The sequence below is a fragment of the Rhodotorula graminis genome (assembly GCF_001329695.1).
Source record: "Rhodotorula graminis WP1 unplaced genomic scaffold RHOBAscaffold_17, whole genome shotgun sequence".
NCBI classification, from domain to species: domain Eukaryota; kingdom Fungi; phylum Basidiomycota; class Microbotryomycetes; order Sporidiobolales; family Sporidiobolaceae; genus Rhodotorula; species Rhodotorula graminis.
The window spans coordinates 374367-388605 of record NW_017264944.1 but is presented as its reverse complement, the minus strand read 5'-3'; the positions used below and the strand labels follow the sequence as shown (position 1 = coordinate 388605).

The 14239-nt window shown below is 68.3% G+C and overlaps 6 protein-coding genes across 6 annotated transcripts; 3 read left to right on the top strand and 3 right to left on the bottom strand.

The window, feature by feature from the left end:
• Window positions 1-1888: 1888 nt before the first annotated feature.
• RHOBADRAFT_56226 (uncharacterized protein) lies at window positions 1889-3906 on the bottom strand (the record flags this gene model as incomplete). The annotated part of the gene is made up of 10 exons (XM_018418252.1): window positions 3861-3906; window positions 3647-3783; window positions 3496-3574; window positions 3317-3427; window positions 2904-3241; window positions 2809-2843; window positions 2438-2731; window positions 2335-2367; window positions 2074-2251; window positions 1889-1994 (listed from the first exon to the last, which is right to left on the bottom strand). Exons 1-10 carry the CDS (start codon window positions 3876-3878, stop codon window positions 1889-1891), a joined length of 1329 nt encoding a protein of 442 aa, XP_018268152.1. The 5' UTR covers window positions 3879-3906.
• A 453-nt stretch (window positions 3907-4359) lies between these two features.
• On the top strand, window positions 4360-5374 carry RHOBADRAFT_56225 (uncharacterized protein; the record flags this gene model as incomplete). The annotated part of the gene is made up of 1 exon (XM_018418251.1): window positions 4360-5374. One exon carries the CDS (start codon window positions 4360-4362, stop codon window positions 5314-5316), a length of 957 nt encoding a protein of 318 aa, XP_018268151.1. The 3' UTR covers window positions 5317-5374.
• Window positions 5375-5516: 142 nt separating this feature from the next.
• Window positions 5517-7053, top strand: RHOBADRAFT_65694 (uncharacterized protein; the record flags this gene model as incomplete). The annotated part of the gene is made up of 6 exons (XM_018418760.1): window positions 5517-5582; window positions 5659-5804; window positions 5871-5922; window positions 6002-6553; window positions 6671-6854; window positions 6942-7053. Coding segments are annotated over 6 exons (1055 nt in total), but the record flags the coding sequence as incomplete, so codon positions are not given.
• Window positions 7054-7094: 41 nt separating this feature from the next.
• Window positions 7095-8676, bottom strand: RHOBADRAFT_66995 (uncharacterized protein). The gene is made up of 6 exons (XM_018419141.1): window positions 8605-8676; window positions 8470-8530; window positions 8285-8362; window positions 8171-8225; window positions 7315-8111; window positions 7095-7233 (listed from the first exon to the last, which is right to left on the bottom strand). Exons 1-6 carry the CDS (start codon window positions 8634-8636, stop codon window positions 7216-7218), a joined length of 1041 nt encoding a protein of 346 aa, XP_018268149.1. The 5' UTR covers window positions 8637-8676; the 3' UTR covers window positions 7095-7215.
• A 439-nt stretch (window positions 8677-9115) lies between these two features.
• RHOBADRAFT_56222 (uncharacterized protein) lies at window positions 9116-11795 on the bottom strand (the record flags this gene model as incomplete). Its single annotated transcript, XM_018418250.1, has 13 exons — window positions 9116-9377; window positions 9453-9553; window positions 9682-9766; window positions 9837-10007; window positions 10162-10236; window positions 10303-10521; window positions 10585-10798; window positions 10859-10980; window positions 11040-11160; window positions 11227-11240; window positions 11308-11370; window positions 11438-11521; window positions 11586-11795. 13 exons carry the CDS (start codon window positions 11793-11795, stop codon window positions 9165-9167), a joined length of 1692 nt encoding a protein of 563 aa, XP_018268148.1. The 3' UTR covers window positions 9116-9164.
• Window positions 11796-12566: 771 nt separating this feature from the next.
• Window positions 12567-14144, top strand: RHOBADRAFT_18538 (uncharacterized protein; the record flags this gene model as incomplete). Its single annotated transcript, XM_018412435.1, has 2 exons — window positions 12567-13121; window positions 13194-14144. 2 exons carry the CDS (start codon window positions 12567-12569, stop codon window positions 14142-14144), a joined length of 1506 nt encoding a protein of 501 aa, XP_018268147.1.
• Between the last annotated feature and the right edge of the window lie 95 nt (window positions 14145-14239).

The following is a 14239-nucleotide window of genomic DNA, read 5'->3' as shown; positions in this document are numbered from 1 at the left end:
TGATGCAGGTATCGCGAGGTGCCGCTCCTCGAGCGACTTGAGCGTCTGCGACCGCGGCGCGAGGTCAGTTCGGCTCGGTCGAGGCATAAAGAGCGAGGCAGGGACGCACAATCTGCCCTACACCCGAGCTGTAGAAGCGGTGCGCCGGGCCGAGAGAGCCATGTCGAGCTCCCGCGGCCGGTCCAACGGGTCCGTGCGCGGGCGAGAGCGAGCGCGCGCTCGACGACGACGACGACGCGACGGCGCCCGGGTACAGCTCCGACCGGGTCGACGACGCGAGTGTCGCGTAGCGCACTGGATCTGGTCGAGCGTGCGGCGTCGGAAGGGGCGCAGAGTGTGCGGCGACGAAAGAAGGTCGAGAGGTGGGCGGGTGCGAGAAGTAGTCGTCGTAAGTGGGCGCGGCGAGGCGGTGGTCGGGGGGGCGTGAAAGAGGATACGCGGGCTCAGGAAGAGGGACAGGAGGGGGAGGAAGGCGGTAGGAGGCTGCCAACGGAGGAGGAGGCGCCGAGGCGAGGTCGTCGTCGAGGGAGGAAAGGTCCTTGCGGTCGACGAGCGGCAACATGCCACGCCCGTGCTCGTCTGGCGAGATCGGCGGCGGCGGCTCGTCGTCGTCCTCGTCCAGCTCATCGTCGTGCTCGAGCGCGCCCTTGCCCTTCTCCACCTCGCGCTCGCGCCGCCGCCTTTCTCCGTCTTCTCGCTCGCGCTCCTCCTGCTCGGCCCGCCTCGCGAGCGCCGCCTTGCTCGTCGCCGCGTCCTCCTCGACCGTACGTCGCGCCTCGTCGTTGACGTGCACGCGCACCTCGCTCACGGCAAGCGCGCGCTTGTCCTCGCCACCGCGCGCCTTTTCGTCGTCTCGCTCGACAACGCGCTTGGCGGTCGTGCCATTGCGGCGCAGCGCGCCTCGGGCGGGCGACGCCGGATAGTCGGGCAGGTCGGTCCCGGTCGGGCTCGTCGGGCTCACGAGCGAGTCGTCGTCTCGCTCGCCGACGCCTTTGCCCGCTCGGACCGCCGGCGACGATGACAGCGGGAGGAGCTCGTCGAGCCCCTGCGCTCGAGCGCGGGCCGCCGCCGTCTCCTCGGCGGCGGTCGGGACGTACTCGACTCGGCGAGCGTCGCCCTGCGCGCTCGTCGACGCCGTCGAAGGGGCAAAGGAAGGAGGTGCGTGCAGAGGGACGAAGCGCGGGCTTGTCGCGGGCGGTGCCGGAAGGGGCTTGCGGCGAGGCGTATCAGGGATGGAGGGATGCGAGTAGGCGGCGGGAAGAGGTGCTGGTGGAGGAGGGAGCGAGGGTCGGCCGGACGTAGTCGAGGTCGACGAGCGCGAGGTGACCGAGAGGGCTGAAGCGGTTCCGCGATCCTGGGGGTTGTCGCAAGACGACCCGTCGCTACTTGTGGTCGCAGTCGACGTCGATGCGCCGCGCGAGTGTGCCGCAAGGCCGAGGCGAGTCGGCGAAGGCGGCGAGCGGTGCTCGCTCCTCGACGAGCGGGTCGAGCCAGGCGACGGCGGCGCTAGCTCGGCGCCCGGCAGAGAGGCACAGTCGCTCGACGGCGACTGCATAGCAGCGAGTGGATGGAGCGAGAGGAGCGAGAGGCGCCGGATCTCGTACGAGGTGCGGACCGGAAAGTCCGCGAGCAGAGCGGACGGCCGGCTTGCTCTCTGTCGCTGCGGGGCGGACAGGGCGAATGATCGATCGCATGGCCCACGAGCCATCGGGAGCGGCGGCGCGCGCGAGAGAGAGAGAGGGTGGCGAGACGACGAGAAGGAGGGAAAGGGGTATCATTGCGAGGTGCGAACGTGCTCAAACAAGAGGGACGACGAGGTATAGACTCGAGGGGAAGAGGGGACGAGAAGGGAGGGTATGGACGACGAGACGAGCGCAAAGAGGCGCGCTCACTGCACCGAGTGTGCGCCGCTGCTCGCGCCGACCGAGCCGTTCGGGACCGGCGACGCTGTGGTGCGGGCGTGGGTGCTGACGCCGTGTGCAGCGAGCGCGCATCTGCAAGGGACGAAAAGTCAGGTCGACTCGTGTAGAAGGACGGCCGAGGCGAGAAGGAGAGCGAGGCGGCGAGACGCACTCGCAGATGACCTGGGCCCGCCGCACGACGAGCGTCCTCGTCTCGCGCTTCTTGGTCGGCGCCGTCTGGACGCCTGGGAGGCCATGCCGGATCGTGATCTGCGGCACGGGCGTCGTGTCGATGGCCGTCTCCTTGACGAGGCCCGGGAACAGGCACGCGCCGACTCGCTCGGGTTCACCTGCGCGCTCCATCATGAACCCCGAAGGTCAGTACGCTCGTGTACACGAGAGACGGGCCACAGGCAAAGGTGCGGCGGCGCACCTCGCTCGGTCCGGTAGCACTTCTTGATGAGCTCTGTCGAGAGGAGAGATGGGTCAGGCTCAAGGTCCGGGACGAGGACGATGCAGGAGAAAGGGGGACGCACCAAGTTGCGTCGGGTCGAGTGGCGCGCCGACCTGGCACACGAAGCTGCGGTAGAAGCCGCTGCCCTCGAGCGCGCCGCCGGGCGAGTAGCTCTTGTGGAGCATGCGCGAGTACAGGTAGCTCGCGTCGAGGACGGCCTCGAGCTCAGGCGCGATCGTCGACGGGTCCGGGTTGATGAGCGAGAAGACGTGCGCCATGTGCTCGCGGAAGAGCGAGAGCGACATCTCGGGGTCGAGCGAGTCGACGGCGGCCGAGAAGGTTTGCCGCCGCCACACCGAGGCGACAAGAGGTTCACCTGCACGCCCAGTCGTCAGTGATACATTGGTGGGAGGCGACAGAGAGAGAGAGAGAGAGAGAGAGACAGGGGCGCACGGTGGAAGAGCTGCTCGTGCAGCTTGGTGAGTTCCCTGTCGCGGCGAGCAAGGGGTCAGTCCACGAACGAGAAGGGGGGACTGCGAGGGACGCACTGGTTGGCGTCCTCCGAATTTGTGACGAGAAGCTTGTTGACGATGCCGTCGCACAGGAGCTGGCTCATGACGTGCCGCAGCAGGCTCTGGACGACGATGCCGAGGCCCGGGTAGTCGAAGCCCATCTGGCTCAGGCCGACGAGGAACGGCGACGCGGCGACGTTGTCGACGTCGCGGAACAGGGCCTCGGCGAGAGGTACGAGGGCGAGGTGCTGGAACGAGGCGGCATCGGTGCCTGGCGGGGGAGGAGGCGCTGCTCGAAGGTGCGCCGCGAGCGTGTCGGCGGCCCACCGGTTGATGCGGCGCTCGAGCGACGAGGACGAGTTCTTGATCGTGAACTGTGGACGTCGTGTGAGTCAGTAAGGCTGCGACGAGCGTGCAAGAACGAGGAGGCGAGGGAGTCGAGGACGTACGTCGTCGACCGTACTTCCTCCACCACCTCCAGCCGAGTGGACGCCGACGACGGTTGCGCCGCCCGAGTCGCCGCCCTCGAGGAGCATAATGTGCTTGCGCAGAGCCGCGTTCTGCAGGCGGGCGAGCGGGTGAGTCTTGCTCGAGGGGGACGAGGAGGTGGGGGCAAGACGGGACGGACCTGCTTCTCCTGCTCGAGCATGGCCGAGCGCTGCTCTTCGATGCGCAAGTGCGCGAGCTTGTAGTTCTTGAGCAGCCGGCTGTGGACGGCAGAAGGGTCAGGGCGGCGTTCGCGAGGAGGAGGAGGAGGGGAGGGGGGACGACCGACGCACTTGTACTCTTCATCGCCGACGAGTTGTTGCTGCTGTACGACCGAGTACGAGTCCTGGTGATTGAGGATGGCCTGCATCGAGTTCTGCTGGTGCGCCTGGCCGGGTTGAGCCTGGCTCGAGGGCTGGTACTGGAACGACTGCGAGAGGGGGGCCGCGAGTGGCGGGTGAGCAGGGTCGCGGGCGGCAGGAGGTGTCTTGGTGCGAGTTGACGCACCTGTGCATGGTAGGCCATGGTCGCTCGGCAAGTGCGACGAGTCGGGCGAGGGGCGCAAGCGGGCAAGCCGGGGCGGAGCGAGGGAGGACGCGGTGCTGGCGCGATGCGACTCGGGTCGGGTACGAGGGAGGGGCAGGGTGCAGCTGGAAGTGCCCAGGGTGCAGCCGAGCTCGTCGGGCGAGGTTGGGGCGAGCGGGACGAGGTCAAGCTGGACCTCTGGCCGGTTCGCTCCTCCTGGCCACCACCCTGCTGCCCCCTCGCCCCTGTGCGCCGCGCGCTCAGATCCGGGCACCTCGCAAGAGCCTCTAGCTCGCCAACCATCAAGACACGCCCTCCCGCCGTCTCTGCTCGCTTCAACGCCATCGCCGACCCGACTTCATCAAAGTCGAGCTCTCTTCTTCAGCAAAGGTGCGCACCTCGCCAGAATCACCACCAGAGCCTCAACTGACACAACGCGTCCCCACAGCCACGCGCTCGAGCGGCACGACCTCTCGCCGCCATGTCCTCTCCGTCCCTCGCCTCGCCGCCCGACCGACCCGTCCCTCCAGCGCCCGCACCTGCACCTGAACCGCCTCCAGCACCACCCACAGCATCGACGCCCCCTTCATCGGTCGACGACGAGGTCGATCTGTCGACCCTGCGGTTCCTGCGCACCTCGCTCCGCACCCCGTACCTCCCCTACCTCGTCCGCATCTCGCTCTTCACCCTCGCCGCCAAACTCGTCCGCGTTCTCGCCCCGCCCCTCCTCCGCTTTATCGCCCGCCTCTCGTCGTGGGCCTGGACCGCCCTCACCGCCGTCGTGCGCTTCGCCGCGTGGAGCGGCATGTGGCTCGGCCTCGCCGCCCTCGCCCTGTGGCTCCTCGTCGGCGCAGGCGGCGCCCTCGTCTACGTCGCCCTGTCGCTCAAGCCCCGCGTCCGAGCCTGGGCCCGAGCGAGCCCCGGGCAGGCGCGCCTCGCCCAAAAGGCCGTCACGTACGGCGGCGCGTGGGTCGTCGCACGCCGGGCTCTCGGCGCATGGGCCGGCAAGGTCGTCGTCGCCCTCTACGCCGCGTGGGAGGCGTGGGCGTTCTTTGGCGGCGGGCGACGAGTGGTACCACCCGTCGCCGTCGCCGTCGAGCAGGTCGGCGTCGGGTCGTCGGCATCTCGCTCGCCCGAGGTCAAGTCGAGCGAGCGGGAGCATGGCGGCGGCGCAGGAGTCGCAGCGGATGGTGCGGGCCAGGAGGGAGCTGCCGAGGAAGGCGTCGACGACGAGGAGCTTGAGCGGTGGGCGCGGCAGGCCAAGGAGTCTCTCCTGCGCGACAGCCTCCTGCGGCAGGGGCGCAAGGCGGGCGGCGGCGCTGCACGAGCAGGGTCCGAAGAAGGACACGAGGAGCACGGCGAGGGTGCAGGCGCGCACCCGGAGGTGGCCGACGACGACGATGAGCGAGGGAGGAGCGGTCCGGGCGGCGCGAGGTGAGCCAGTCGCGGAGCGTCCGGACGTCGCCGCGCCGTGCAACACGACGAGATAGACCCAGCACGCAGGCGAGAGTTGAGCAGCGAGCAGATTGTGAGGGCCTGCGCCCTCGAGAGCGAGGCCGGCGGCGTGCCTTCGGCTCCACGGCGCAGAGTGGAGGCGCTCCTTGCTCGCTCTCCTCCTCATCCACCACACGCACTAGGCCATGCCTGCTGTCCCGACCGACTCTCTCGTGCTCCTCACCGGTGCCTCGGGCTACCTTGCCGTCCGTGCGTCCCCTGCTTTCCCTCCTCCCCTCTCCCCCTCGCTCGTCATCACCCGGCTCACCCCCACTTCCCTCTGCAGACGTCCTCAAGCAGCTCCTCGAGCGTGGCTTCCGCGTCCGCGGCACCGTCCGCAGCCAGGACAAGGGCGACTACCTCAAGCAGCTCCTCGCCAAGGACGGCCTCGACTCCAGGTTCGAGGTTGCCATCGTCGAGGACGTCGAGAAGGTGCGCCCCTCTCTCCCTTGCCCCTCGCCGAGATCTTCGAGCTGACCCGCCCTCGAGTACCTACAGCCTGGTGCCTTCGACGAGGCTGTCAAGGGCGTCGACGCCGTCGTCCACACCGGTCCGTCCCTCCTCCCTCTCCTCGGCTCCTCTCCCTCCCTCCTCGCGATCGCTGACCTAAACTTGGGCCCGCTCTGCAGCTTCGCCGTTCCACTTCAACGTGACCAAGGCCGACGAGCTCATCGGCCCGGCCGTTCAGGGCACCCTGTCCGCCCTCCAGGCCGCAAAGAAGGAGCCCAAGGTCAAGCGCGTCGTCATCACGGCCAGCTTTGCGTGCATCGTCGAGCCCAAGGAGCCCGTCTACACGTTCACCGAGCGCGACTGGAACGAGTTCTCGCCCAACGAGGTCAAGACCAAGGGCGACAAGGCCGACCCGAGCCAGATGTACCGCGCGTCCAAGACGCTCGCAGAGCGAGCGGCGTGGGACTTTGTCGACAAGGAGAAGCCGTCGTTCGACATTACGACGATCCAGCCGCCGCTCATCTTTGGCCCCGTCCTGCACGACGTCAAGAAGCCCGACAGCCTCAACACGTCGGTCAACAACTTCTACCAGTACCTCGAGGGCAAGAAGAGCGCCGACGACGCCCAGGGCGGCTTTGGCAGCTTTGTCGACGTGCGCGACGTCGCCCACCTGCACGTCGAGAGCCTCGTCAAGGAGGAGGCCGGCAACGAGCGCTTCCTCGTCGCTACCGGTGCGTCCCTCGCTCTCTCTCTCCCTCTCTTCCCCCTTCTCGCCTCTCGCAAATGTCCTTGCCCCTGCATCGACCGACACTGACACTCCCTTTCTTCCCCTCTCGCCCAATCTGCAGCCGACTCGTCGTACCAGCCGCTCCTCGACCTCTTCTTCGAGCACGCGCCCTCGTCGCTCAAGGACGCGTTCCCGAGCGCCGAAAAGGGCCGCCCGGGCCAGGCCAAGCCCAAGCAGAACGTCATCGACACGGCCAAGGCGCGCAAGACGTTCGGTTGGCAGCCCAAGGACGCAAAGGACACGGTGTGCGTGGCGAGCTCCCCTCTTTCTCTTCGCGTCCGCTCGACGTCGAGCTGGCCAAGACTGATGCTCCTGTTTCTCCTGCCACGCAGCATCGACATGGCCCAGTCGCTCGCCGAGTACAAGCAGCAGTGGGAGAAGGCGTAGGGGATGGCCGAGCGAGTTCTAGCCGAAAGAAAGTTGCATTCGTATCCGTGCTCCCTCTCTCCTCTCTCGAGAGAACCCGAAAGCTAGATCAGGAGATATCGAGAGAGCGAACAACAGTGGCATTCCTCATCGAGACAATTCCCCTCCTGCGGCCGCTCGAGCCGCTCGCCTTCGAGCGCGAACGACGTTCGCTCTACGGCTCCCACGCTCTGCTCGCTCTCAGTACAGGCCCGGCCTCTGCAGGTACGCGAGAAGAGTGAGTACGCGTTGCCTCGAGAGAAAGTTCGGGCGCAGAAAGAGAGAGAGAGAGGGACGCACCGTCGTCATGCCCGCGCCCGTGATGCCCCACTTGTCCTGGTAGCATTTCCTGCACCACGGCCTGCCTTCCTTCTCCTCGACCCTGCCCGGCTGACTGCCCAACCCGGTCCCGCACCCCTCGCACCGCAAGCACGCGCGGTGCCACGCACGCCCGAGCGCCTGGACCCGCTCGGCGTGGTACACGGGCTTGGCGCACTGCGGGCACTGCGACGGCAGGTTCGCCAGCGACGGCGGCGCCGACGTGAGGGACGGGCGGGACCGCGTCGGGATCGACAGGGACGAGAGCGACTCGGCGAGCGCCGAGGGCGACGTCAGGCTCGACCGGCCGGCGCCTGCCGTGAGCGGGCCTCGCTGGTCGTCGTCGTCAAAGTCGGGCGCGGCGACCTTGTGCGACATCGGCGTCGGGCCGTCGTCGTCCGACTGGGTCGAGGCGGCGGCGCCTGCTCGACTGACGAACGAGGTCGGCTTGGGCGGGGGAGCAGGACGAGCCGGCAAGGCGGGTGCCGGCGTGGGTGAGGATGCCCGTGCGGGTGCAGGGGGAGGTCGTGATGCGTGTACAGGTGCGGATGGCGGGGGCGGTGGTGTCGTGCCGAGTGACGCGCGCGCAGGGAGGGCCGGCGCGGTTGGCGGCGGACCGGGCGCAGCAGGCGAGCCGAAAAGAGGGCGTGTCGGCACGGCGGGCGGCGTCGAGGATGCAGCAGGCCGGCTCGGCAGGACGGGACCGGGCGAGGATGGCGTCGGCCTTGACGGGCTTGCGTCGACAGGTCGAGGAGCATAGTCGCCGACGAGGGCGCCACCTGCGGGGCGAGGCACGAGTCAGCTGGGTCTGCGCAAGGAGAGAGGGAGGGGGACGGACCTGCGCCATAGCCCTTTGTGCCGTACGACTTGGCGTGGCAGCCTTTGCAGTAGGCCTGCGGGTGAGAGTCAGGGCGGCTCGGGGCGCGAAGAGACAGAGGGCGAGAGGGCGCACCTGGCCGTCGTGATCAACAAGCAGGCGCGGCTCGAGAAGCTTGCCGCACTCGACACACTTGAGGCACAGCTTGTGGTACTGCGCGGGCGGGTTCGTCGTCAGCTCCTCGTTGCAGGCGGACGACGTGGGGCGGCCGAACGAGGTGGAGGACAGGAGAGGAGAGAGGGGGCGGCAGGAGGACGCACCGTCCCTGCAGGACCCAAGGCCTGCTCTGCGGCATAGACCGACTTGCCGCACTGCGCGCATCTGTGGCGAGGAGCAAAGGCGATGAGCGTCAGGGTGCGGGGGGAGAGGGGAGGACGAGCGAGGCGAGGACGCACTTTGGAGCGCCGCCGTACACCCGAGGGGCCATTGAACGGGTGCTCTGGGTGCAGAACGAGCCTCGCCGGTGCGCTGGACGAAGCGAGCGTGGAGGATGAAGCCAGCGAGGCGGTGCTCTCAGATCTTCCTCCGCCTCACCTCCTGTGCCGCGCGCCCGCTATGCGCGGAACGGTGTACGCCAGTGGCATCTTACCTGGCTAGCCACCGAGCACCGCTCCCGATGCCTCGAGCGACGCGCTGCGTCGGCTGCTCCGCTCCTTTTCGCTCGCTTCCCCACCGGCTTGCGCTCTCCACGCAGCAGCTCGCCCTCTGCGAGCCGGTACTGCTGTCAGATCTTTCCTATCAATTCACCTCGATGCGGCGCGCGCGCCGGAGCGACGCTTCAGCGGCACCCGCGCTTGACCTCCTCCTCCTCCTCGCTCACGTCAAGCTTGCTCGCGCTGTGGCTCGCCAGGCTCACAAGCCGGACCTGCGCCGGCCTCTCGTGTGGTCTCACGAGGTGACACGCAGAGTGAGAGACAAAGTATACAAGCCCTGAGAGTCTACAGATGCAGCCGGTCTACCTTCTCGTCTCCCGCTCTGATCGCTCTGGCTCGCTCTTGACCTCGAGCGCGCCCTCTTCTGCACTCGACGGCTTCTTGTCCCGGTGCCCGACCTTGCCGATGCCGTACAGGCACGTGACGCTGATGATGGTTGCGAGGAACGCAAAGCCGGCGCACGTGTAGAACGCCGAGTTGAGGCCCTTGTGGATCGCCTCGAGCGGGGCCGTAGCCTGCGAGAGGGGCTCGAGGAGTATCAGGGCGTGTCGTCGAGGCGCAAGAGGCTCGAGGGAGGAGAGAGGACGCACCCCGTTCGGGTCGTACACCTGACCGAGGTCCTCGACCGCCTTCTTGGTGACGCGGCTCTGCACGACGGTGCCGATGGCCAAGCCGATGCCCGTGCCGATTTCTGTACGGCGTGCAAGGTCGAGGGGACGAAGGTTGTCGGCGGGGGAAAGAGGAGGGACGAGGAGGGAGAAAGGGCGAGGTGTGAGCGGCCTTTTGGCGGCGCGAGAGGGCAGAAAGAGGTGGACGCACGGGTCGACATGTTGAAGATGGAGCCGGCGAGGGCTTGATGGCCCGGCCCTGCGACTTGTGAAACGTAGAGGATGCCGCACGCGAACTGCAGGGAGGAAGGTGCGAGCGAGTAAGTGTCGCGCTCGAGGAGAGCACGAGAGAGGGCGAGGACGCACGATAAAGTCGGCGCCAAACACGGACAAGATCATGGCGGGAAACTGCCATTGCCAGTACGGGTCGGCGTAGTCCTGCACGGCAAAGAGCAGGGGCGCGAGGCCGGTCCCGAGCGCGCCGATGGCGATGAGGATCTGCGCCGGCACGCGCGACGCGAGGACGGCGACGACAACCTGTCCGTCGTGCGGCGAGAAGGTATGGTCGAGGGGCACGAAGGTGAGTAGGGCGAGAGGGAGCAAGGGGAGGGAGGGGAGGCCAGGGAGGAAGGGAACAACGAGTCAGTCTGCGCACTTCGTGCTCGAGAGAGGAACAAAAAAAGAGACGCACGTTGAGGATGAAGCCCGTGACACTGCTCGGCAAGAAGCGGACCGTCGCGAGGATGGGCTCGAGGCGCATGTAGTCCTGCAGGTTCGAGCACGCGGTCAGGACTGGGCGCAGCTTGACCGGGACGGCGAGAGAGGGACGGACCTGGAAGGCGAGAGAAGCGAAGAACATGAAGCTCGCGAAGCCGCTCCACCCAAGGGCGCCGATGAGCTGGACGACGGCAAAGCGGCCCTTGAACCAGATGGCCGTGTGCATGAGGGGATGCCGCTCGGTGCCGAACTCGAGGTGGCGCTCCCAGAACCAGAAGGCGAAGAAGAGGATGATGCTGATGGCGAGGAGCGTCGGGATGTAGGGCGTCTTCCACTGCGCGGGACAAGGGGTCATTGCGAGGGCGACGAGTCGCACGAGAGGGCAGACGGGACGCACGCCATGAGGCGCACCCTCGCCGTCGGCAAGCGAGAAGGTGAGGAGGACGACCGCTGACGTGATGAGGAGGCCGCCGAGCCAGTCGACCGTGAGCGACTTGTCCTTGGCGCGGTCGGCGGGGACGAGCCACAGGGCCGACACGCCGATGAGGGCGCCGATGCCGGCCGAGACGTGGAAGATGGCGCGCCACTTGATGGCGGCGTATTCGGTGAGGCTGAGGAAATGGAAGGGTCAGGGAAGGTGCGCGTTCGAGAGGAGAGAAAAGGGGACGCACACGCCGCCGAGGACCGAGCCGAGACTGCCGCCGAGGGGAGCGCCGGCCGAGAAGAGGGCAAACGCGGTCGTCTTGCGTTGGCCTGGCGGGAAAGACGAGCCGAGGATGCCGAGGGCCGAGGGCTGTGCGCGAGGAGAGCGGGTCAGTTGGTGCTCGAGGGTCGGCGCGGTCGAGGACGTACGATGGCGGCACCGAGAGCGGCGCCTTGCATCGCGCGAAAGAAGTCGATCGAGACCTCGTTCTGGGCGAACCCGCACGCGATGGACCAGATGACGAACCAAATCATGCCGAGCGTGAAGACCCTGCGCGGTTGGGCAGGTTCAGGGTCAGTTCCTGGCCGACAGAGACTGAGAAGAGGAGGGACCCACTTCTTGTGGCCGTACTGCAGGTCCTCGGGGGATCGTCAGTTACGGTACGAGTTGGACGAGGAGAAGGGGAAGAGGGCGCACAATGTCTGCGAGTCGCCCGAAGAGGAGGAGCAATCCGCCAAACGCGACGCTATAGCTGCTGATCTGCGGGCGCAGGTAGAGAGAGTCAGTCGCTAAACGTGTCGGCACGAGGAGGAAAGAGGGGACGGACGAGCCACTGCAGGTTGGTGGTCCGGATGTCGAGGTCGCTGCCGATGGTCGGCAGGGCGAGCTGGACCGACTGGACTTGCATGATCTGCTCATCGAGGTGGGTCAGTGCGAGGGTACGAGAGGGGGAGAAAGAGAGAGTGAGGGCGCACGTTGAGCATCATGCAGAGCGTCATCGAGACGGTCAAGAGGACCTGGCGAGTGGTCGACAGCTGCGGCCAGACGTGCTCGGCGAGCCCGCCGTCGCCGTCGCGCTCGTGCTCGTCGGTGCCCTTGTCGCTCGGCGCGACAGCTGCTCGAGGTGGACCTTGGGGCGAGTGCGCCGATTGGCCGCGTGCGGGCGGAGGAGCGCCGGCGACCATGAGGCTGGCGGCCGTGCGGGTGAGGACGGTGGCGCAGGAGCTGCGGCGTCGCCGTCGAGCCCGAGCTGGCGAGTCGTCAAGGCGTGCGCCTGGGGCTGGCGAGAGGTGAGACGGCGCCGATAGTCGTGGGGCGGGGACACGGCAAGACGAGAGGCCCGGCGCGAGGGCGCGCGGCAGGTGCGGGTGGACCGGGTGTGGTTGTGCGGTAGGACGGCCGAGCGAGTGAGCGGGCGCAGGCTGGTCAAGTGCAGAGCCGAGGTGAGGCGGGCTCGACGGCCGAGATGAGAGGGAACCGACTCGCTCGACGACAAATCCTCAGCGCCTTGACTCCTCACTCGATCAGCAGACGCCTGTACCGGCCCAGCAGCTCGTGCGGCCCCTACAGCCACGCCGAGTGCGCCCCTCGAGCCGCCCGAGCCCCACAACACCTCGCGTCGCCGTCCTCCAACCTCATCATCGCCCGCCGACCCTCGAGACTCGACGCTACCACCGCCACGGCTCCTGATTGCTCGTGCGCTCGTCAGTAGCCGCAGGAAACGCTTCGCCGTCCGGTGCGTCCTCCCTTCCCCTGCTCCTCGAGCTCTCGTTGCGCCCTCCCCCTCCTCCGTCGGGTCGAGCGGATGTAGCCTCCTCGCAGACGGCCGTGGTGAGGAGCCTCGCACGCAGCACATACTGACACGGACTATCTCTCTGCAGACCTCGACGTGCGGCCCGCCCATGACCGCCCCTGCACCCTCGTCACCCTCTCGTCCAGACCCGACTTGCGCCCCGATGCCTGGCGCCATCTCGCTCGGCCTCGCCCGCATCAACCGCCTCCTGTACCTCCTCAAGTCGCCCCACTGCGCCACGCCTGTCGTCCACATCTCGGGCACGAACGGCAAAGGGTCCGTGTCGGCCTACCTCTCGTCCATCCTGTCGCACAGCCACCTCGCCGTCGGCCGCTTCAACAGCCCGCACCTCGCCGACGAGTGGGACTGCGTTCAGCTCCACGGCCGCACCGTCGACCCGAGCCAGTTTTACGCCGTCAAGCGCGAGGTCCAGCGCGTGTCGCAGCGCGAGGCCGTCGGCGCGACCAGCTTCGAGGTCCTCACGGCGACCGCCTTCTCGCTCTTTGCGCGCGCGCAACCGCCACTCGACGTCGCCGTCGTCGAGGTCGGAATGGGCGGCGCCGAGGACGCGACCAACGTCGTGCCCGCCGACAAGACGCTCGTCAGCGTCGTCACGGCCGTCGACCTCGACCACCAGAAATTCCTCGGCGACTCGGTCCACGACATTGCCCAGGTCAAGGCGGGCATCGCGCGAGAGGGCGGCGACGTCGTCCTGAGCGTGCAGGCGCACCCTCAAGCTCGAGCGGCCGTCCTTGCCGTCGCGGCCGCACGGCGCGCGACCGTGTGGGAGGCCGGCGAGGCGACGCTTGTCGAGCACGATGCTCGCGCGTCGACTTCTTGCCTTCCACCTCCACCTCTCGTCTCGATCCCGCTCGCCCCGACCGCCATCCACCCGCCCTTCTCGACCTCGACCTCGTCCCCTTCCCCCGCCCCTCTCTCGACCCGCCTCCCCCTTCCCGGCGCGTACCAGCTCTCGAACGCGGCCACCGCCGTCCTCGCCGCACAGCTCTTGCGCACCCTGCCCCGAGCCGTCGCCATGGTGCCCTCGCTCGAGACGCACGTCACCGACGACTCGATGCGCGCCGGCGTCGAGGCGACCACGTGGCCCGGGCGGCTCAGCTGGCTGTCGCTGCCGACGCCGCTCTCGGCTGCGTCGACAGGCGCAGTAGCAGAGCCCGCCGCCAGCTCGGCGTCGACTCGGCCCCTCCTTCTCGACGGCGCGCACAACCCCTCGTCGGCCCGCCTCCTCGCCGCCTACCTCTCGTCCCTCCCGCCCTCCTTCCGACCAACCGCCCTCGTGTTCGCCCTCTCGGCCCCTCGCGACCCGACCGACGTCGTCAAGCCGCTCCTCGACGCCCTGGCGGCGAGCGACGAGGAGTGCGGCGAGGCGCGCGACGGCCGAGCGCCCTCAAGGCGGGTCCGTGTCGTGTGCACGGGCTTCTCGCCGCCGGCGGGCATGGAGTGGGTGCGTGCGACACCGCCGGACGAGCTGGCACGAGCGGTGAAGGCAGTCGTCGACGGCGACGACGACGAGGGCGCGGGTTCGTCGAGCGCGAGCGTCGAGGTGCTCGAGGCGGACGACGTCGAGGCGGCGCTGCGGCTACTCGAGGAGGGCGACGTGGCGGCGGTGGAGCAGGGCCCGGTGGTCGTGGCGGGCAGTCTGTACCTCGCGGCGGACGTGCTGCGACTCGAGCGGCGGCTCGGTGCGGCTCGAGAAGGTGGGCGAGAAGGCGACTCGTAGCTGCACGGCGCAATTCGCTCTCGCGTCTTCTTTCGTTCGTCCGTGCGCCTTGACCGTGAGCGCGAGTGCGCTCAGCAAGCGAGAAGAGGGCGATG